At 50.6% G+C, this 20,259-nt stretch overlaps 5 protein-coding genes across 5 annotated transcripts; 2 read left to right on the forward strand and 3 right to left on the reverse strand.

Moving 5' to 3' along the window:
• Window positions 1-104: 104 nt before the first annotated feature.
• On the forward strand, window positions 105-2,024 carry EMH_0045910 (uncharacterized protein; the record flags this gene model as incomplete). Its single annotated transcript, XM_038022735.1, has 7 exons — window positions 105-107; window positions 228-308; window positions 475-619; window positions 796-830; window positions 1,119-1,211; window positions 1,481-1,739; window positions 1,894-2,024. 7 exons carry the CDS (start codon window positions 105-107, stop codon window positions 2,022-2,024), a joined length of 747 nt encoding a protein of 248 aa, XP_037878589.1.
• Window positions 2,025-2,617: 593 nt separating this feature from the next.
• Window positions 2,618-12,098, reverse strand: EMH_0046020 (uncharacterized protein; the record flags this gene model as incomplete). The annotated part of the gene is made up of 21 exons (XM_038022736.1): window positions 2,618-3,225; window positions 3,370-3,473; window positions 3,614-4,667; window positions 4,785-5,186; window positions 5,324-5,716; window positions 5,857-6,098; window positions 6,226-6,500; window positions 6,681-7,114; window positions 7,237-7,480; window positions 7,702-7,949; window positions 8,078-8,165; window positions 8,320-8,363; window positions 8,511-9,245; window positions 9,362-9,656; window positions 9,774-9,809; window positions 9,929-10,197; window positions 10,403-10,807; window positions 10,975-11,181; window positions 11,253-11,384; window positions 11,531-11,665; window positions 11,807-12,098. 21 exons carry the CDS (start codon window positions 12,096-12,098, stop codon window positions 2,618-2,620), a joined length of 6,642 nt encoding a protein of 2,213 aa, XP_037878590.1.
• Window positions 12,099-13,706: 1,608 nt separating this feature from the next.
• On the reverse strand, window positions 13,707-14,579 carry EMH_0046130 (uncharacterized protein; the record flags this gene model as incomplete). Its single annotated transcript, XM_038022737.1, has 4 exons — window positions 13,707-13,832; window positions 13,992-14,205; window positions 14,308-14,372; window positions 14,493-14,579. 4 exons carry the CDS (start codon window positions 14,577-14,579, stop codon window positions 13,707-13,709), a joined length of 492 nt encoding a protein of 163 aa, XP_037878591.1.
• Window positions 14,580-15,401: 822 nt separating this feature from the next.
• EMH_0046240 (prefoldin subunit 5, putative) lies at window positions 15,402-16,565 on the forward strand (the record flags this gene model as incomplete). Its single annotated transcript, XM_038022738.1, has 5 exons — window positions 15,402-15,432; window positions 15,563-15,663; window positions 15,899-16,060; window positions 16,199-16,293; window positions 16,403-16,565. The coding sequence occupies 5 exons, from the start codon at window positions 15,402-15,404 to the stop codon at window positions 16,563-16,565; spliced, it is 552 nt and encodes a 183-aa protein (XP_037878592.1).
• A 679-nt stretch (window positions 16,566-17,244) lies between these two features.
• Window positions 17,245-19,988, reverse strand: EMH_0046360 (uncharacterized protein; the record flags this gene model as incomplete). The annotated part of the gene is made up of 4 exons (XM_038022739.1): window positions 17,245-18,240; window positions 18,367-18,828; window positions 18,934-19,353; window positions 19,596-19,988. The coding sequence occupies 4 exons, from the start codon at window positions 19,986-19,988 to the stop codon at window positions 17,245-17,247; spliced, it is 2,271 nt and encodes a 756-aa protein (XP_037878593.1).
• Between the last annotated feature and the right edge of the window lie 271 nt (window positions 19,989-20,259).

Genomic DNA, 20,259 nt, shown 5'->3' on the forward strand with positions numbered 1-20,259 from the left:
TTTATTCTGCGTGCGGCTGCAGACACCCGAACCGACCCCGCAGGCGGCAGAATCCCCTGCAGCAACAACTGCTGCAACAACTGCTGCAGCAACTGCTGCAGCAGATGGTGCTGCTGCCGCACCTGATGCTGGACAGACGGCGCCAGCTGCCCCTGTAGCAGAGGGAGCAGGCGCATCCACAGGCACGGAAACCGCCTCTGCTGCTGATGCTGCTGGTGGCGCTGCAGCTGACGCAGCTGCGGCAGCTGCTCCCAACGGAAACGCAGCAGCAGGCAATGGCAGCAGCAGCAGCAGCAACGGCAGTGGCGGTGGCGGCCTCTTTGGTTCTGTGTTGAAAGGGACGTCGGCGTTTGTCAGCCCCTTCGGTTCTCTCGTGAGACACAACGACAAGTTTTCCCTTTCCCTTTTTTTTTTGTTTTAACTCTTTTGTTTGTCGCACACCAGTGCTGCTGCTGCTGTTTGCATGCGGCGCAGGGAGCAGCAGGCAGCTCCTTCCTGCTGCCTTCTGCTGGAGCTTCTGAGGGCTCATCGCTATTCAAAGGCACAGGGGCGGCCCCGGCAGCCGAAGCAGAAGACGCAGACGTACCCCCGCCGGAGGAACCCACCGTCGTCACAACCAGTAAGAAACACTTGCACATGCAGCAGCAGCAGGCACAGAAGCAACAGCTAGACTATCAGCAGCAGCACTGCTGCAGCACTAGTAACAGCAGCTCGTGCTGCCACTGACTGCCTGGCTTGTAGGGAGCTGGTATCTTTTTTTGTTTTGTTTGTCTTGTTTTCGTGTTCTGTTTTCAGCCGTTGACAGCAAAGAGGAAGTTATTTTCACAGACGTGAGGAGTTTTTCCATTTCTGGTTTCGTCGTTTCCCTTTTTGTGTAGTTTGTTTCCTGTTTTCAATCTTTTTCTTTGTTTATATTTTATGCACTGGGTTTTGTTTCTCTTGTTTTCTTCTCTCGTCTCTGCCTGTGCTGCGATATGCTGTATTGGATATGGTTCTTCTGCCGCTATTCTCTTAGTTGCAAACGTTTGCGTCTGTGTACGAATTCAGCGCGACTGCCGCATGCAGTGCTTCGANCTATTCTCTTAGTTGCAAACGTTTGCGTCTGTGTACGAATTCAGCGCGACTGCCGCATGCAGTGCTTCGATCTGGAAAACAAAGTCTGGACCCCGAAGCCGCCTCTGGATGGCAAGGTCGACTTCGTTGCACCCAAGGTGAGTTGCTGCTGCTGTTGCTGCTGCTGTTCCTGTTGCTGTTGTGTTTGCATATGTTAGGGCTGTTCTGTGTGCGCCCGCTGCTGCCTCCGCGGCTGCTACTGCTGCGTTTGGTGGTGCTGCAGCTAATTTTCGCTTTTGTGTAGCTTTGAAAGGAGTGCATGTGTGTGAGGTTGCGCCAAGACTGATAGGTAATCTCTCTGATATACTCTGCAGGTAGGTGTTGATGTTTATACACTGTGTTGCGTGTGCGGACTGTGGTGGTTTAGAAGGGAGAAGAGGAAGGCCTGCCGAATGCCCGCATTCTCTTTTTCGTGAACCGCACCGGACGTCTGCGGTTGAATTCGCCGGTGTTACCATCAACAGTTAAATTTAGACATCCTATTGAGCGCTCAGCAGTTTCTGCTGCAGCAAAGACGACTTCGCCAGGAGCTGCTGGTGCTCCAGAGACCGGCAATGCGGAGGGAACTAAGGAAGTGCCGCTAAAAAAGAATACGGTGGAGTTCACTGGACTGAAGATCGATGCAAGTTCGTCTGCAGTGCACATACAACTTCCTTCTGTTCAGTTCTTGCTATGCTTGCTTTGTGTGAAGCACACATAAGTGTTGTGATCGTTCGTATTCGTTCCTGCTGGCTAAGCCTGTGCAATGCAGTTGATGCTTTGCTCCTTTTGTGGCTGCAGAGGACGCGAAGGATACGACGTTCTACCGCATCCGTTTTTCGAACGATGAACGCGCTGCGGAGTTCATTGCTTTGGCGAATGCCAAGCAAGAAGAGGCGGCGAAGGCCTCACAAAACGGCGGTACCCAGTAGTGCAAGTAACAGAACAAACGTGCATGCATAGAGCCAGCCGCCCACAGCAGATTTTGCCGATAGAGGCATCTCTTGGGCGAAGTATTTTCTGGGGTTCCATAATCCATCCGAATCACATTCCCAGACACCTTAAAAATCGTTTTGGCAACCGCGGTTTACAATGCGGAAAAACACATTCGTGCTGAGCAGTCCGACTGTATCAACTAGCTGAGTACACCAGTTCCACAAGGTGCGGCTTGTGGTAACTTCAGCCTCTTCATTTTCCCCTGTCATCTAATTCCCCTTCTGTGGATAGCGGACGTAGGCACGGGGCAGACGTAGTAGGAGCTCTAGAGAGTCTATAGCCAGCTGACGAGTGGACTTCAGAGCCTTGCGCCAAATAGTGTANGTAGTAGGAGCTCTAGAGAGTCTATAGCCAGCTGACGAGTGGACTTCAGAGCCTTGCGCCAAATAGTGTAGACAGGGGAGCGTGGGTCTGGAAAGGCAGCAAACAACGCACAGAGGGCACAGCTTGGGTGTAGCAAGAAGCAGAAACCAACGTAGAGGGAAGACATAAAGGCGAAGTATACTCGTCCTGAAAAGGGAGTGATACGCTACTCAAACCTGTTGTAACGCATAGGCAGAGTAGCGATAGTGGCAGCCAGCACGTGCAAGGCCTTCCCTGAGGAAGTTTTATCAGTCTTACTTGCTGCTTTATTGAGGACTTCGATGAGAACAACAGCAGGTTTAAATATCGAGGGTCGCGAAAGGAGCATGAGCGGATCCGCGATGAAATACATTTGGATTAACCACGCCTGCAGATTAGAGACACGGGGCCCCTCTCCAGGAGTAAATTCCGGAGTGGCTTCTTCAGAAGTTTGGCGTTGAACAAGATTTCTCACGGTCTCCTGAGCTGTATCTTGTTCAACTCCGGCTGCCTTGCTGAGCAGAAAGGCTGCGGCGCGTTCCACGGCCCCTATCTGCAGCTGCTCCAGCATTTCGCGGAGCTTCTCTTTGGTCGTGCTTGGTGTTTGCAGCAGCTCGTCCAGCACTCCAGTAACTAATTCACGCACGGGCTCGATAGCCATGAACGGGCGTTTCTTGCTAACGCTCTCGAGTGCATTTTGCAGACGCCCGCGAGCAGCAGCAGAAGCCTCGGGGGAAGCTGTAGCTCCCAGCACGCCTGCCTTCACCAATTGGTCCCACAGATGATCCAACAGAGCTGCAGCAAGCAACGGAATGACAGGAACAGACAGGTGTATGCCGTTAGTGGGGTCTATAATGGTCGTAGGACTTTCGTTGCATGAGTTGTTTTCCACCAGAGGTTAGCTCGTGTTGAACCGTCTAGATTACAGCTTTAAGTTACCTTGGTCTGCAGACTGCTGAATTAACTTCGCGTTTTCGATCCCCATACGGATGAAATACGCGAAGAGTCGTTCGGCCTCCAGCATCTCTTGCTCCACCGATATTCTAGAGCGCAGTTCCAGCCAGAGGGGATGGACGCACAGTTGCTGTCGGCTCTGGTGAGTGTTTCTGGACTGCTCTTGTGCGGAAGATGCGTCTATGCTTTGTTNCACAGTTGCTGTCGGCTCTGGTGAGTGTTTCTGGACTGCTCTTGTGCGGAAGATGCGTCTATGCTTTGTTGTGTTTCTATTTCTTCAGCGAACGCTTGCTCATTCGCCGCGAGTTCATCTTTCAGCCAAAGATCCGCATCCTGTTTGCATGCAGCGCTTCTGACGGCTAAAAAGTCTGTTTTCAAGAGGCTTTTCCACTTTTTACGGACGTCGTCAAGGGCATCCTTTACCGAGGATGGCAGAAAGACAGTCGAGAAGGAGGTGTTTTCAGTGCTTGCTTCAGATGCTTCATTTTTCGCTTGGCCTTCTCCAGCAGGCCGGCGAAGTGCCTTCCCCCTGCGTAGTTTGTTTCTCTTCAGCCGCACCAAGGGCAGCACCCGCTTGCGCTGCTGCTTCAAGGGCGCACCAAGGACAGCAGTAGCGATGTTGCCAACGAAGCGGCTGGAGACTGACCTGTAAAGGCGAGAGGGGAGCTGTGCTACTGAAACTAAGGTGTGGAGAATAGATGGAAATGCTGTTGAGTGGGCCTCAAATAAGGAAACCTGCTGTGTCAGATGTTGCACAGCTGCCTTCGCGTTACGTAGACCTTCCTGATCTGCCCTAATAGCCATTTCTAAGGCGCGATCACCACCGTAGTTTATCTCCGGCCCCTTCCTTTCTAACTCCGCAGGTGTCGTAGAGTCGCCTGACGGTATAGAATTTACATTGGTTTTGGACGGCTCAGCTGACTGTTCGCTGCCATATGTGAGCTCCACTGTCGAAATGCCTTCGCCATCTGATGATACGCTGCCAGACGAATCAGAATCAGTTTGTTCCGATTGTCGCGTAGATCTAGTTGTTGACTGCCCGTCGGAGTCCGCAGAGCTCCCCTCATCCACACTGGATTGTTTCCCTTCTTCAGTATTGTCTGTTGTGACACTGGCAACATTCCCCGTATTTCCATCCCGCGTGCTCACGGAAGCCATGTTGGATTCCTCTAGGCGTTCGACTGCATCCTCTGCATCCCCCAGCTGGATCAACATCGATGTTATCATGCGCAGGCGACTCGACCCGTTGATTGGTATGGTGTACCAGGTTCCTGAGCTCTTATCTGAGAAGGGGAAAACAACACATATATTATACAGACTGAGCTACTGCTACCGGTACAACGCGCCCCAGCCAGTACACCGTAACTGAAGGGATACTGCGTTCAAATACCCTGCCTCACCTTCTGGCGTGCACTGCAAGGGAGACGCAACAATATCATCTTCCGCAGGCTCAGTTGCCAGACCCATTATTTCCAATGCTTTCATCAACGGCGCATGCAGCAGGAATCCAGCAGTCAGGTCAGCCTGTTGGCTTGCTTCGCTCTGGAGTTGCACATTTTGTGCTGCATTGATGAGCGACTCCAAGTCATGAAAAACGAGATCTGCTGAGGTTGCCTCCTTGTTTATTTGGAAGTACAGAGGGAGTTCAGACGTGATCAACAATTCCCGCAGCTCTTTCATTTGCTTCAAGCCTGCTTCCCGCCTCTTCTGGTGCTGTGGATTAGCAAGCACCGGGATCGTCACGTTGCAGAAAAGAAACAGGCTAGGCCGCCCAAGTCGAGGGTTGTGGAGCGCTCTTCCGGCTGCATTTTCAAAACAGGCAAACTCAAGACCCCTTATTTCTTGAAATATAACCGGAGCAAGCGCTACACAATTAGAAGGTTCTCAGCAGGGCAAAGTATTGCAAAGCTATGGCTATGGGTTTGGGATGTTGTAATACCGGCAGCTAGTGAAAGGCTCGCTGGTGAGATGTTGCTCAGTAGCCCGAGGGTCTGGTGGACACGAAGTTCCACTGGTGGCTCCATAGAGGACTTCTCCAGCAATGCAACTGCATCGCCAGCTTTAAGGACCAGCTTCATCCCAGCCTGCTCCAAATAAGCCAGGCTTCGCCGGGTGATGAGGTACTCGCGTCTATTCGCTTCTAGCGGCCGTTCCAGGAGTGAAGCGAAGCGAGAAAACAGACGGGGCAGATTCGAGTTAACGTATGCTGGAGCCGACGACGCAATATTAAGCAGCGAAAGGTAACCCGCACACTTCCTTACATGGCTTCTGTATGCTGGACCGAACTCTGCTTTGGCTGTTTTCAGCTGAGCTTTGAGCCGTTTTATCAGCTCTGAAGGCACAACCACAATATTTTTGTCAAAAGCACAGTGTAGCTATAACATCATCATGTTCATACTGGAGATGCTTAGACTGAAACTTCGCACGATCGAGGAGCTTTTTGGCGGACTATGTATGCAGCGAGACGCTTACTTTCCATCGCGGGAGACGGTGTTGGCATCATTTTCATCTGTGTAATGAGCTCCACTCCTTCAGGTCGGTCCATAATCGGAAGCACTTCAAACTTTATCAAGGTGCGGATGCGCGTAAAGGCAGCTAGGGTAATGGGATGGATGAGCACTTTGCTAGGGAACAGAGCTTGGTCAGCAAACGCTTCCACCGCAGCTAACTGCAGTGTTCGGAGAAATTCAGGACCTCTCAGAATATTGAAAAACCTGAACGCACCACAGCAGCAGTGGTGCAGGTGTTAGGCGACGTGTTGGAGTCCCCAACACGTTCCTTACTAAAGTCAGCGTTCTGCAGACAGAAAATATACTCATGTTTGTTAGCTGTGGTGCTTACCGGATTCCGAAGATCTCTTTAGCTGCTTCACTTCTAATCTTGTGAGCCATCCGTCCTGTGCCACTACTGAGGCGCTTTTTGAGAGTGAGGAGCGAGCGTTTGATGGCTGCCCGAACAGAGTCTGCCTCCTCACGATTTTCGCCCTTTCTTGAAGGTTTGGCATTCAAATACCTTTTCCACGAATACCTATTGGTCTTCTTCGCCTTGCGAAGAAGCTCAGTCACCCGGTGGAGATATTTGAACACAGCGTTCTTCTCGTTTTCAGTCGGTTCACCCTGCAAGGGACAGCCATAAGGAGCAATCAGGGAAGCAGCATTTCCTCAAATTTAGCGATCGGTGCATTTAGGAAAGTAGGGCATGAAGTTTCACACATTTTTCGTAGCATCTGAAAATTGCATATGCATGCCGGCATTTGAGACAGAGTGCTATTTTAACTGTGTTTTATGTAGACACACCATCTGGCGCTTTCCGAGGAAGCGAAGGAGTGAACACTGAATTATACCAGCATCTTGTGCAGCTAATCTGGCGGCGCCGGGTTCGTCGGGGCTGTTGCTAGCTCGCGAATGTAATTCTTCGCACCATTCAACAAAGAGAGGGTCAGTAGCTCCCTCCTCCCTGGCGAACGCGTCGCTTACTGAGGGCCCGTGAAAGTCGTTCCTTGCGGGCTGAGGTGAACCTGCAGAGTCGACCGAGCTTTCCAACTGGGAACAAACTGGTGCGTTTTTGGTCCGCCGTTTTCTCGCCGCATATTCGTCCCATAACAATACTTGAAACCTGCCCAGCATGCTCGTCAAGCCAGTGACATTTTTCTCCGCCATCTTCAAGGCTTCCAGTCCAACAGTTATAGGAAAAATTAAAACTAAGTCGGACAAGCCGGCACTTAAACTCCCTAAGCACAGCAGTACAGCAGTTCAAATCGATTTCCAGGTCACCCCACTGCCGAGCTACTCTACATACTCGTACTTTGCCTGCTACAAAAGAGAAGCGCCTAAGGACAGCTGTGGGCCGCACCTGCGGTGATAAATGTAGATTCAAGCGACCTAACCAACAGTTCGAGGAACCCGTCGGCGGATAAATCAAGGGAATACAGAGCTTTTCGCTCTTCATCTATGTATTTCTCCCTCTGAAGGTGCATTCCCGATGAAATATTGTGCTGCACGTAATCCAGATCTGTTGGGGTCCACTCGTTGAAAAACTCCTGCCAGCTCCTATCTCTGTAAAGCGTTCTTTTCGTCGCCACCAGGAGGTCTGCCGCCTGCCACAAACAGTCGAAGACCGCAAAGTTGTTTGGTTCGTTTGGATGGCATGCTTTGCGGGCCTTTGCGCGTCATTGCTTGGTCTCTACAACCCACAACCCAAGGCCTAATTAGTGGCAGAATCATTCAAGAAATTGTTAGTCTTCAAAATATTTTGGTGCAGGATGACTTATAATATCACTATAAACCAAGTCAGTGAAGTAATGGTGTCAACAATTACCTTGAGCGCATCAATGCGTGGAATGCCTTTAGACCACAGGGTTGCTTCTATAAGGTACGCAGCGCTTTCGTCGCTATGCTTATCTCTTAAGATAATTCCAGAATCGACGATGAATCCGTCAATGTCCGCATGGCCTGGCACTATCAAGTGTCCTCCCACGTCGTTTTGCATGTACAAAGCATTGAACTTGACAAATTCGTGCTCCGGCGTGCACAGTTGCTTTTTCATCTCCTGCGTGATGGGAGGTTCTGCGGAAGTAAGAGCAAAGCAATGTTGTACATTTGCAAAGAGCAATATCCTGTTTTCTCAGCAGTAGTGGCAATGCCATGAGCCGGTGCAAATATATCAGGAATTTCACCTCAGTGTTTGTTCATACCTGGCCTAAAAACTTTGGCGCCTCCCAGATCCGTGGTCAGTACAAAAAGTGCACCGTTGTTGAGGCACTGAAGCCGGGTCAACTTAAACTGAACAAAAAGCATCCTCCGCAAACGTAGAGTCAGTGGGACATTACCCAGACCCATATGCTATGTGCAATATTGCCTACAGAGCCTCGCTCATCGGATTTGCACGCCAGCCGCCATTGTGCTTTCTTCGTCGGCAATATATGAGTAGACTCACCAGCTTCCTAACAACGTCACTTGCTGCCGCCTGATTTGAGGTCACTGAAAGCAATTGGAAAACATCAGCGCATACAGATTTAGTAGCACGAGACTGCCCGGTAGTCCATAGTGGTTCAAGGAAAACTCAAGTGTCTGCTAATTCCATTCACTACTGCCGTGGGTAGGCTACAAACGCAAAGCCAAACGTACCTGCCAGCTCAATAGTCTTTAAATGCTCCTCTGAAATGGGCTCCCTTCTCGCTTCTCCCTTTTGCTGGGGAAACAAGTGGTTTATTAGGATATCGAGGCCCCACCGAGTTCTTGTTCGAAGAACTTTAAAGGTACGGGAGCGGTAGCGAAACCATGCTGCATCTTTAACAAAGGACATAAAATCATCCCTTAGCTCCTGGGGGGACTCAATTAATTTATCGCCCGTTCCAATGGACACGCCAAGATGAGCCGCTAAAACAAACTGTAGGACGGCAAATCTCGCTTTCATGGCTTCATCGGCGTTAAAGCACAGCTTCCGATCAGCCAATTTGCACGTTTGGAGCCTATCGCGTCCTACGGTAGCTCTGACCATCTTTTCTAGGCGTCCAAAAATGCTGTCAAAGGCCCCGATAAGCTTCTGTAGAGACCGTCGCAGGAGAGATATCATCAGGATATCTCTCTTAGCCGCATACGTTTCCAGTAGAGTAGCTTCTGTCGATGTTACGGACTTGTCTTCAACTATCTTGAGTTCTGGAGCAGCCACTGCCAATTCTGGTGGCATTTCCACTTCCGCAAATGCTTCTAACCGCTGTGTCACTAGGGACACGTCTTCATCATTTGCATTTGTGGACTTTTGCTCTGGAACAGTCTGTGGGACAGTTGCACCGAGCTTCTGGGAGGTCTTCAACGAGCGTGGCCTCCATTGGTGCAGCTTTCGCAGCATAAAGAATGTTGCTGTGGCAAACATAGAGGCATAAAAAAACTCAACTATGGATTTTGGTCGATTCTTTGGAAGCTAAGTGGAGACGCAGTTCAAGCGCAATGACTTTGACTCAGAAAGAGAAACTTACTAATGCCAACCACTCCGGAGGTAAAATTGTGAACATCCCTTTGCAGCCTCGGCTTGACTACGATATTTGCAACTAAGGAGTCTTGCAAGCCAACCTCAGCGAATGCAGCCCTCAAAGTTTCAATTGAAGGGTTTTCACTCTGTTTCATTTGCGCCTCTAATGAAAGCCTTGCGGTGTTGTACACCATGAGCAATAATTCAGCAATGTAGTCCCGAAACGCCATCCAGCTGATGAAATTCAGGACTGCCTTAGACCTGGTAGAGAACACCTCCAGTCGCCTAAACGTTCCTTCGCACTGCGCACAAAGGGAACGTTCCACAAGCGAGGGATTTTCACTGGAGCTGCTAACGTTTGAATGTTCGGTGAGAACACTGCCCGAAGTCTGTGCTGTGCGTGTGTGCCTTAAACCTACAATCAGCTTGGCCTTTGTCAGCAGAACGCCTTGTTCCTGTTCGTACGCATACACACCCATGCAGACACACACACCAATAGAGAGACGGATGTAGACAGGCAATTCCCACTCCAGTCCCCTATACGCTAACTAGAAAGGTCTGAATGCAGGCGTACGTAGCACTTCGTCGTTGCGTCTTCGTAGCCTGTGAGGTACTCATCTTCTATAACCGATGTATATTCCCTGGCAAAGTGAACGATCCCATTGAGGAAGCCCTGTGAGAACACTTCGCTAGAAAACGTAGTCAACTGCGGCACAGAGTTTTCCAGTGTCTCCGCGCCAACTGAATCCAGCTGCCAAAGCTGTGTTAGCAGGGAAACAAATCTGCCACTGAAGGCATTCTTCAAGAGCTTAACCCCGTGAGGGTCACTTCGCAGTCGAAAGACTGCAAACAAACGAAAAGTTCGCATGCCACTCTTACTTTCCTAAAAATTGGAAGCGAATTGGCTCCCTATGCGTTCATCACCTAAGCACGTAAGCATGGTAGGAGTTGGTTCAGTACTTGGTTACAACCATGTACTAATGCAACTGAGGTGAGCGCATACCCACAAGATACACGAAGTTTGGGTTTGGGGAAGGACAAGACTTACGCTGGGTATGTTTGTAGACGGCGGTTACACCCTTTAGAACCTTGGTGCTTACAAACTTGTAGATTTCGGAAAAGAGTGTTGGCACCCCCAATAAGCAAGCCACACCCATTGCTCCGGCAAGGCCCCCAGTGACAGCCAACAGCGGTGGGAAAAAAATGAGGTTAAAGGCCCGGATAAAGTGCTTAAGAACAGTTCCCACGACTCCGCCAGGTAAGAGCAGGGCGGGCCCCGCCAAACTCTGAATCGTCATAGCCATTCTAACACAACCTTGGACAAGCCTCAGCCCTGAGGTCAGCATGGGCTGGAACGAAAAACCTAGGCTTGCTCCGGTGTGGAGGATGCTGTGGGCAATGGTAAAAATTGATTCGGAGGCTAAGGACTCGAACAGTCCCGCAAATCCGCTCCCTGCAAGCAGTTGCACCACATTGTTGAGGACGAATTTACTATATATAGTGGTTAATATGCATACGCTACGTGTGAACTTTGTATACACACCACAAAACTCAGAATTGACAGCAGGCGAAAGCGGCTGCGGAGGCTGTCCATAACGCTTGGATTTGAGCTGAACTCACTTTTCCCTTCTCGCACATTGCATATTATGTGGTGGATCGCTGCCATTACCCTACTGTCGTTACGTATCCTTCCAGCGGAGGCTCCTGACAATTGTTTTAGCACCTTCACCACTTTTTTGACTTCTGCTTCCTCCTGAGTTTCATCCTTTGGAGCCGCTGCGTAGCAGCACACAAGTTCGTCGAACATGCTCACCGTTTGCCTGGGTCCTGCAAACCCGCAGCAGGTGATCTTTTTACAAACTTCTGTTAGCTAGGTGGGCTGGTAATTCGGCAGTTACTTTTTTTAACGACGTTTTCAATCTTCCTTATGAATTCCCGCTTCTTATCAAGCTCAGGCAGCAAACTCCCTATGATGAGGTTCGTCACTGCAAGAGACCTCAGTGCGGAGTGCGTCCGGACGTAGTTGAAGCCTGAGGCAAGGTCAATGCGGACAAAATATTCTTGCAGATTGGGGAAAACTTTGTTTAGCTTTGTGTACGTCGCCTTCTGGGGCATCCCCAGTTGAGCCTGATAGAGTGTCGTTGCAACTTCCGTACAAATAAGGGTCTTAACATACCGGGTTTTGCTGTCCCTTGAATGGATTCCCTGAATACCTTGTGGTACAGGGCCAAAGCTGTGTCATCTAGGGGAGAGAAGCCAAATTGCACCAAGGATGCAGATATGCTCTCTCCCCTCTTATCCCACAGTGCATCTGCGCACAGCAGCAGCAGCAGGTGCCAGCGCAGTTCTGTGAACGGGAGGCGGGCGGATGGAAAACAACTTGGGCATCACCTTCGTGTAAGCATGTCCATTTGAGCTGCGGTCAAGCATGATGGATACTGCGTGCACCTACCATGAACACTCGGAAGACTACTGCCTGTCGTGCGATTGTTCTCGTCAGTCTCCTGGAGCCATGTGGCATCTCCAGATGAATCGGGAGAACTCCATTTTGCGCTTGAAGCCTCAAGGATAGAAGATTCCTGCCCCAGAACATCGAGGACTGGAGAATCCTGCCTCGACAATCGCTGAACTTTCAAGCCAGTGCCTGGCAAGATGAAGCGACGCTGCCGACTGTATGCAAGGCCACGAGACAGCGACAGCGCCAAGGCAAAAATAATTGCACAGGCTGCTCTACCTGGTCCCATTTCGGGAAATATGCTTCTTCCTGTAAAAACAATGCGGTTGGTTCATGCTGAAAGGAGTGGCGATCCTCCTGTAGATCAACTGGCGGGCCGTCCAGGGCCCCCTCGGGCATGAGGAGAGATTCAAGTCCGTAGATTTCCCCCCTTCAGGAACAAAGCAGCACCTTGCCTCTATAAAGGAATTGCAGTGAAAATGGTTTTAAATCACAAGCTGTACTATATAGATCTCGGCTAAACGCATGTATGCACGTGTCTCCGCCACCGTGGCCCCCAGGCACTGGCCCGTTTCGGTGGTCGCAGCTGCTTGGTACTTCGCGTTGTTGTTTTATTCATATTTCCTGATGAAATATAGTTTCATTACATTTGTATATTAGTAAAAAGTACCGCTAGACCGTTGCTAGCGAATGGGGCGGAGGGCTGTACACCACCGTATCTCTCCAGCCTGAACCACAGTGTACCACTGGTTGACGCCCTACTGCTGCAATTACGAATGCAATCCATTCTTACGCAGGGGCCAGTAATATACGTAGCAGGACTTCACGTTTTCATATATCTGCAATTAAGCACCGATCATCCCCTGTTGCTGCTCCAGTGGATAATCAGTTCACTACAGACGCGAGCACCACTGGAACACAAGCGGAGTGAATCAAGTGGACACTATTGACACAACTAGACCGTGAAAAATGTGTATAAGCGCAGCCACTGAAGTCGGTTAGCGTGCGTATCACTTCATCCTTTGGAGGCGGACGACTATGACTGCCATGTGTAACGGAATAGCTCTCATCCTGCAGAAGGACGAAGGGAGTTTTAATTCAACCTTAGGTGGGACTCATCACGGAATGTCCGGTGGGTTATCTGTTCACTCCATCAAAGGCACTAAATGTGCAAGCAGTACATGCTGGAGACACAGTGACCATCCTGGTGGCCCAACGAGTACCTCCTGTTGCACGTGCAACGCCCGCATGGCGTACAACTGGTTCGGCCCTCCCCTCGTTGTGCACTACTTGGTCACTGGAAAGCAATATGCCAGCACGACTAACAGTATGCAGCTAGTTAAGCGACGCAGTGTAGGCGCGCGTCTGCTACAGAGGGAGGTAGGCATTATGCGGTCACGTGATGCTGCACTGCTGCGCACTGAAAATATTCTAAAGAACTGCTCTCAACTGCACTCGGATAAGCCGGGAAACACTCCCAAAAACGAACCGCCTCCTAACGGAAGACAGCCAGAGTGCTGATAGAGCTGCTGACCGCTGTCCAGATATCTGTTAATGAATGTTTAATACCGCAGAGTGTGGCACGGTCCCGCTTGGAGGTGCAGACCTGCGTATGCCATATCTAACCAACAAACTGGGGAAACTGGAGCTCTCCTGTTTGCAGAGGAATAATGAACGACACCGGAAGCAGTGAGTCTTCCTGTCGCATTTGTTCCTGCACAGAACTACATTGCCCCCGTACCACCTGGGTCGCGACGAAGCAGCCTGGCACAGGGGCTCATACATGTTGGACGACAAGGTCGTTGCAAATGCAGAAAAGCGTAAACGTTTACAATTGAAGTAAAGTTCAAGCAAATGGATATAGCTGGACCTCCGGCCGAGAGGTCTGCAACGGTAATCAAGAACTGAGTTTTCCTTTTTCTTGTCCAAGGGGCTGTAGTAGTAAGTCAAAGGTAGGTCCCACTGGCAGTGTGCCATTTCTTTGCAGCGCCTTGCACAGAGATTCAACGTCCAGCTCCTTTACCTGAGAAATAAAGAGACGCCAGTAGTCCGTGCGTATTCATACCGAACAATCTTGTGGAGTTCACATTAGCCAGCGGACCACGGGCTGCCCAAGCGATAGCTGTCGACAGCCCCAGCGTACAGAGGACGAGGTGTTGGCCGAGCTGATAGCTAACCGTACCTCACTGAGTGCTGATGTTGACCCTATGGCTGTGGCCGTAGAATCCTCCAGATGACCATATCTGCGATGAGTAGCGCGACCCTGGGCGCCACTGGCTCCATCTGTCCGACGGCTGCCGGATGAAACGTCGCCTCGCGATGTTGCATGTATCAACTTTGCTTCATCGATCGCTTTCTCAAACACAACTTGGACAGCTACCGATAGTAGGCGTGTCCTGAAGCAAAGGAAACAATGGAAAGTGCACAAAAACTGAAATGAAAAATGCTTAAACGGCTGATGGCATGCGCAAGTCCTGGGTGGGTCGGTGCCTGCTTACGCTGCAGTGTCCGTTGTGGTGCACCCTACACGAGCAAGATGGTAATTCACGACTTCGTCAAGTATCTGAGGAACCAACAGTAGACGCAAGGCACCGCACACACGTGAATGCCCAGCAGAAATATACCAGGAATCCACTAGTGCAACTGCCGAAAACCGAGCCCATTATTCAAGAACAGCGCCTACTGCAGGCTCGTGAGCCGATAATTTCTGCAGAAGCTGCTCATCGCGGGGCCCCAGAATCTCCTCCAAGTCCAGCACGGATTTGTCCATTGTTTGCGGTCGAATCACGGCGAGGAGTGCAGCACGCACGCTGGGACTGCCCTAGGGCCGCCCCTTCATTCAAAGGAAACGTGTCGACGGATAATTATTAACAAGGGTAAATCCCATCGGGAAGGAATTCCCTAAAGCGACGCCGCATCCATAGCGTAAGGTTATCGACTCTGCACGGTTTACTAAGCCAACCCCCTCGGCTCAAGTGATTGATTGGCCCGCCTCTGTTCAAGGCAACTAGACTCGATTCCTCCTATAGAATTCACAAGAGAAGTTGTTTCTCAATGCTGGTTGAAGAGGCCACTCATGAGCGAAGTAGCGCTGCACTTTCGTTCCCCCGCGCCGCCCAGAAGAGTGAGCGTACAGTGGCTGTTGAGGAGGAACTTCGCAACTTCCGATATAACTTTTTAAAATGCAGTTAAAGTTACTACCGAGATCAGCAGGCAAGCCGATTTCCTTAGAGCCGAGCTGTGCACAGTCCGCATGCAGCCCTAACCGATTTAGAGTGCAACGCTGGGCAGAGCCTCTGGTGAGTACCCCACTGTTGTATGTAATAACATATCGAAGAGTAGTTCTTATAGATTTGCGGAGTTGAAATCACTACAGAGCGCCGGCCTTGGTTTCGTCAGCAGATTGTCAGCGCGCCCCCTATTCTTCTTCATGGGCCAAAGGCAGTGGGTTTTGGTGCAGGCTCCCTCTAGAAAAAACTTCAAGATAACCCCTTATGCCTACAGAGTGTCCGGTATTTCAGGTTTCACAGTATAAAGGCTCCGTAGACAAGTCAGCAGCTGTCTTGGGGGGGTGACCCTCCACCGTGTGTGCATGAAAAGCCGCGTTCGTTCTGTGCGTGCAAGTAGGGCAACGAAATCACGATGTACTCATCATATCCATGTGCATCATTTGATCTAGCCTAGTTGGGGAGTGTAGGGAGCCGTGGGATCTGATTGTCCAATTCGTAGGTTTGCCACGCGTGTGCGTTGCAGAGATGGCAGCTCCTCCCGCTGACACCGTCGAACAACACATCGCAAACTTAAACAACCTGACTCTGAACCAGTGCAGCGCACTTGTGAAGAGTACGGAAGCGGTGGGTGACTAGATGAACCTGGTGTCCGTCGCAGTTGTGTGGACACTGCGACACCACTCTCAGACATATTCCTCATACACGCAAACTTACCGTGTATTAACATGGCATTTTGTCTGGTTTTCGTCTTTTTTGGAAGTTCGATATCGTAGTTTATTAGGGGAATCTGTATTTATGCTGTGCCCCACACCAACCCTCTAGTTCCCCGTCCAAGGAATACTTTATTTGTTCTCCTCAGGAAATTCAAAACATATCAAACCATCTATCTCAACTGCGAGTGGCCGCAGCTCGCCTCGCTGAGTGTCGCGACGCGCTCACGCAGCTGGATTCCCACATAGAAAAGCAAAAAGGGGAACCATCCGAAATTCTCGTGCCTCTGACTAGTTCTCTCTACGCGAAGGTACCAAAATAAAGCATTTCCATGGCGCGCATACCTATGTCGCCCTCAGAAGCTCTCTTAAACGTTGAATTTGTCAGGGGAGCAGGCTTTCTGTGCAAACTTAGGGATACCGCAACACTGCTTCTTACTGCTGTGCAGGGCCGACTACAGTGCGACGATAAGGTTCTAGTCGATATCGGTGCAGGATACATGCTCCAAAAAACATGCAAAGATGCCAAGAAAGACGGAGAAAGGTAAATTCTGCCGGTGTGTGGTAGGCGTTGCGGCACGCCAGTTGGTGTGGGCCGTCAGCGCTCCTCTATATTGTGGTTTTGCGTTGCTTGTCTTGGTGGTGCTGTTCAGGACGTTGAATCTTGTAACAGAGCAGCATAGAAAGCTAGAAAGGATGCTAAGTGAGAAGCAGAAACAGTTCGAGGTGCTTGTGGCGACGGCGAACAGGAAGTTAGCCGGAAGGCAAGCAGCGGCTACGGCGCCGGCTACTGCTGATCAGCGCACTACAGCATGACTTCGTGTTGCTTTGGCACGTCGTTGCAGCCCTCACCTGAAGTTCAACTGTGTTGCGCGGAGGCATTGTTGCTGGCGGTGGTCTTTCAGCCATCGTTTGGGCTAAACAGCTCCCAGGACCATTGTTTGAACGCAAGCTCCGCTCGCTTCATCCTGCCAATGGTTCTCGTGTAGAGTGAAGTCTCGAAGGTACGGAAGTATATGGCTGATTTAGGGGAGATTTTCCCCGACGTTTCGCCCTGGCGAATCAATCGTATGGGCTAGCGTAGCTCATGCGTGGTTGTGTGGCGGCTCTCATCTTGCCTCGCCCTCAATTACGTTCAAGATTGTTTCTTTTTTCATATGGAAACGTGCATACGTCCTAGTGGACTGCCTTGGCTTTGGTGCAGCAGCGGCCAAACCCTAATATGTTTTGGGTTTTACTTGCTAATGGAGGTATTCTTGTTATTTGAGAGGTGAATGTGGGAGCAATGAATGCTTTCATGACCACTGCGAGGAGGACTGCCTGCGATCCGAGCGTACTTCTCAATTCCACACATGTAACGCCAGCTGCCTTGAAGGCATCTAGCTCTGCTGCTGGTTTGACTGCGTAGACATATGGATGTGCGCTAGAAAAAAAAAAAAAAAANAAAAAAAAAAAAAAAAGCATTCGGGATGGAGCCTGCATCCCTTTTGCAGATTCAAGTTTCTGTTGCTGCCATGAAGCAGTCCAGCCACTCCGTTGGGAGAGGGCAGGAACAACAGTACGGGGTTTGGGATAGGAACGCGTCACGAAATGGAACGACAGAGACATACTGAGTCGGAACCTGCATATCCCTGTGCAAGCCTAGAGTAATTCCGAGTCTGCACTTCCCGGTGCTTCCTTCGAAAAGCAGGACACAAGTCTGGTTTTTGACACTCCTTTTTCCCGCCAACCGACCCAGAGAGCAGCTGCCCACTGCAGTGGGCTGCTCGCACGACTCTGAAGCGCCAGTGCATGACCATCTACTCTTAGCTGCCGTTTGAAACATGGGTAACCGCTGGGCTCCAGCGGACTGGGCTCTGCCTTCCGCGACTTTGGTGGGGCGGTTTGTGACGCTTGCAGTGCCGCTAGGCCGTAAGGAGAAGTGCAATTCTTCCTTGAAGGCCTCCGTGACAATCGGACTTTTTGAAAAGAGATAAAATATCAGCATTCGACGGATTCGCACGACGCCCCGCTCGTCTGGGCCGGGCAGGTGCACTGGGGATGTGGTCCCGAAGAGACCTAGCTGTAACAAGTAAGGTTTCTGCTTTCCTGTGCCATGCGAGGCAGGGGGATCCTGGAGCGAATCTAGGAACAGCATGAGACGCCATTGATGCAGTGCTGCCGGGAGCATAATGTCGTAGGGTTGAGGAGCCGGCACTGACTGGATAGCTTCACCCCCACGGAATACAATTAAGCCCCCTTGCGCATCTCTTGTAACCGGAACATCGGAATCTTGCCTTCCCGAAAGAAAATCATTCTCAGCATTGCTCCCGTGCTTCTGTAGAGTTACGAGAATTCCGTCGTCCATTGGGTCATTTGTGGATTCTGGTACGTCTTCTGTTAGCTCATCAACGGGCCCACCTCCGGCGGCATCTCCCTCTGTGCTCTGACAGGAGTTGTCGAAGGCTTGAAGTAATTCTAACAGATCGGGGTCCTTCATTAAGAAGCTCCCCTGGTACAAAATACAGATAAAATAAGAAGGCAATTCGTATATTTCTCTGGCGGCGTGGATGTTTATACTTGTTTAAACCACTACGAAGCCAATCGAGTACACAACAGGAGCCACTCCCTAACTTACTTGAATGGCATCGAGGATCCCGGTCACGAAGCAAAGCTTTGCAGCCTCGGCACTGATTTGCTGCCCAGTTTCCCTGGCTAGCTCTGCCTCGAGCTGGATTAGCTCCTTCTCGGCTAAGTACAGTGAGTAACAAGTACCACAGACGGGAGACTCAGCTGAGAGCTGTTGCTTTCTAGCCTGGTGGAAAAACAGTATTTCCACTCCCCTTTTGCGCATATGGTGCTGAGCCTCCAGCATCATCCGGTGATTCAGCATGCGGTTTAGTGACTTCTTGCTCCGGCTCAGTCCACACATCGCGCAAACTGATGGCTGGGCTAGGGAGGCCTGCTGTCTCCGGAGCAGAGCAGCCCTAGCCTTCAAGGCCCCGTCAAGTGGCTCATCGTCCTCATCCCTCTTGTTAGCGTCTAACTTCAGTACACAATCTACGCGTGGGCCAGACCGTCTCAATGTGAAGGATTTGACCTGTGCAGTTTGGATGCTTCGCAGCAACCTTGTAACTATGCAGGTTTTTCCATATTTGCCGTTTGACTCAGAAGAAGTGTGTGCTACACAAGCTCACTAACGCACCTGCAAGAAATACATTTTGCCGTTCCAGGCCTTGATGAGGTCCACAACCAATGACTCCAGCCAAACCTTGAAGACTGTCTGAGTCAGTAGCGTCAGCTTCCGAGCGATCTCAGAGGCTTCAGCTAGACTTGCCCCAGACAAACAAAACACATCAAATGTGCTGTTGGGCCCCCCGATCACTTGCTTCGTTGAGTCAGCGTCCAGACTTTCCCCATTCGCGTACTCTGCGTCGCGCGGCCTCCGAACAGGAAATGCGTTATCGCAGCTGACACAGAACTGTCCAGTAATGTCTAAATTGGCCTCCCGACCCTCCTCCGGAGTCAGCTTGTTGACCAAAGTGAAGCCAACAGGAGTACTGCCTGCCCGCCAAGCTGCCCGCGTCAACTGGCATCGCGAATGTTTCTTCCCATGAATAAAGACCTTCAAGAACCACGCACGATCCTGGTTGCGCAAAGTGTCACTGCATTAAATTCAGCACGGACACAGCGGCACCCAATACCGTGTGTGGCACGTGCAACGAACATACGCGAGAATTGCAGGCCTATCGGGCTGTGGCAGGTGGAAAGTGCACCACTGTGAAATTTGGTACAGTTCATCAACGGATGACCAACGTAAGACGTGATGTGGTGCTGCGGAGGGCGTCGTGCCTAGTGATGACGCACTTGCATAAGACGCTCTGAGGAGGAGTCTGCTAGAAGAGAAGACGTGCTGGGAAGATCGAGTGCTTTCGTAATGTTTCTATTTGCCGCTGCGTAGTGAGGCTGCTTAACTAGAGCCGCTGGAGCTGCCATCGCAGTTTCAATAGTACGCCTCTGATCCTTGCGTTGCAGTTGAGCACTATGACGCAGCCTCATTTTGCCTCCAGGAAACCCGGAAGAGGCCAAATACAGTCCAGCATTTTTCTCGAAGAGCTTAGATGCAGAGAAATCTTCTTTTATTATCCAGCCATTACAGGCTTTTTCAGGAAGAGAAAGCTGTTGGGAGTAAGAGGTGCCCGGACTAAGGGCCTGGGGATTGTTCGTTATGTAGTAACATTCTGTAGATGAAGCGTACATTGTGTCGGGAATCAAAATGTCCAGATTCTTGCACAACCGATCTAGGAACGCTGCCGATTGACGCCGGTAAGCGATTAGGGCTTTCCACCATCCTGTTGCGGGTTGAACAGGCAATTCTGTGTAGTATTTGGCGTCACTATGCGAAAAGGTGAACCGAGATTCAAACTTATCATTCCGCGATTTTCTAGCCCCGTTCAGAGCTTCTACATGATGTGCTGTTTTCTCCTTGAAACAATATGCACTCGATATATCCCTTTGTGATTTGCTGCTC

The sequence above is a fragment of the Eimeria mitis genome, genomic scaffold (genome assembly GCF_000499745.2).
Source record: "Eimeria mitis Houghton genomic scaffold, Emh_scaff46, whole genome shotgun sequence".
In the NCBI taxonomy this organism is placed as follows: Eukaryota; Apicomplexa; class Conoidasida; order Eucoccidiorida; family Eimeriidae; genus Eimeria; species Eimeria mitis.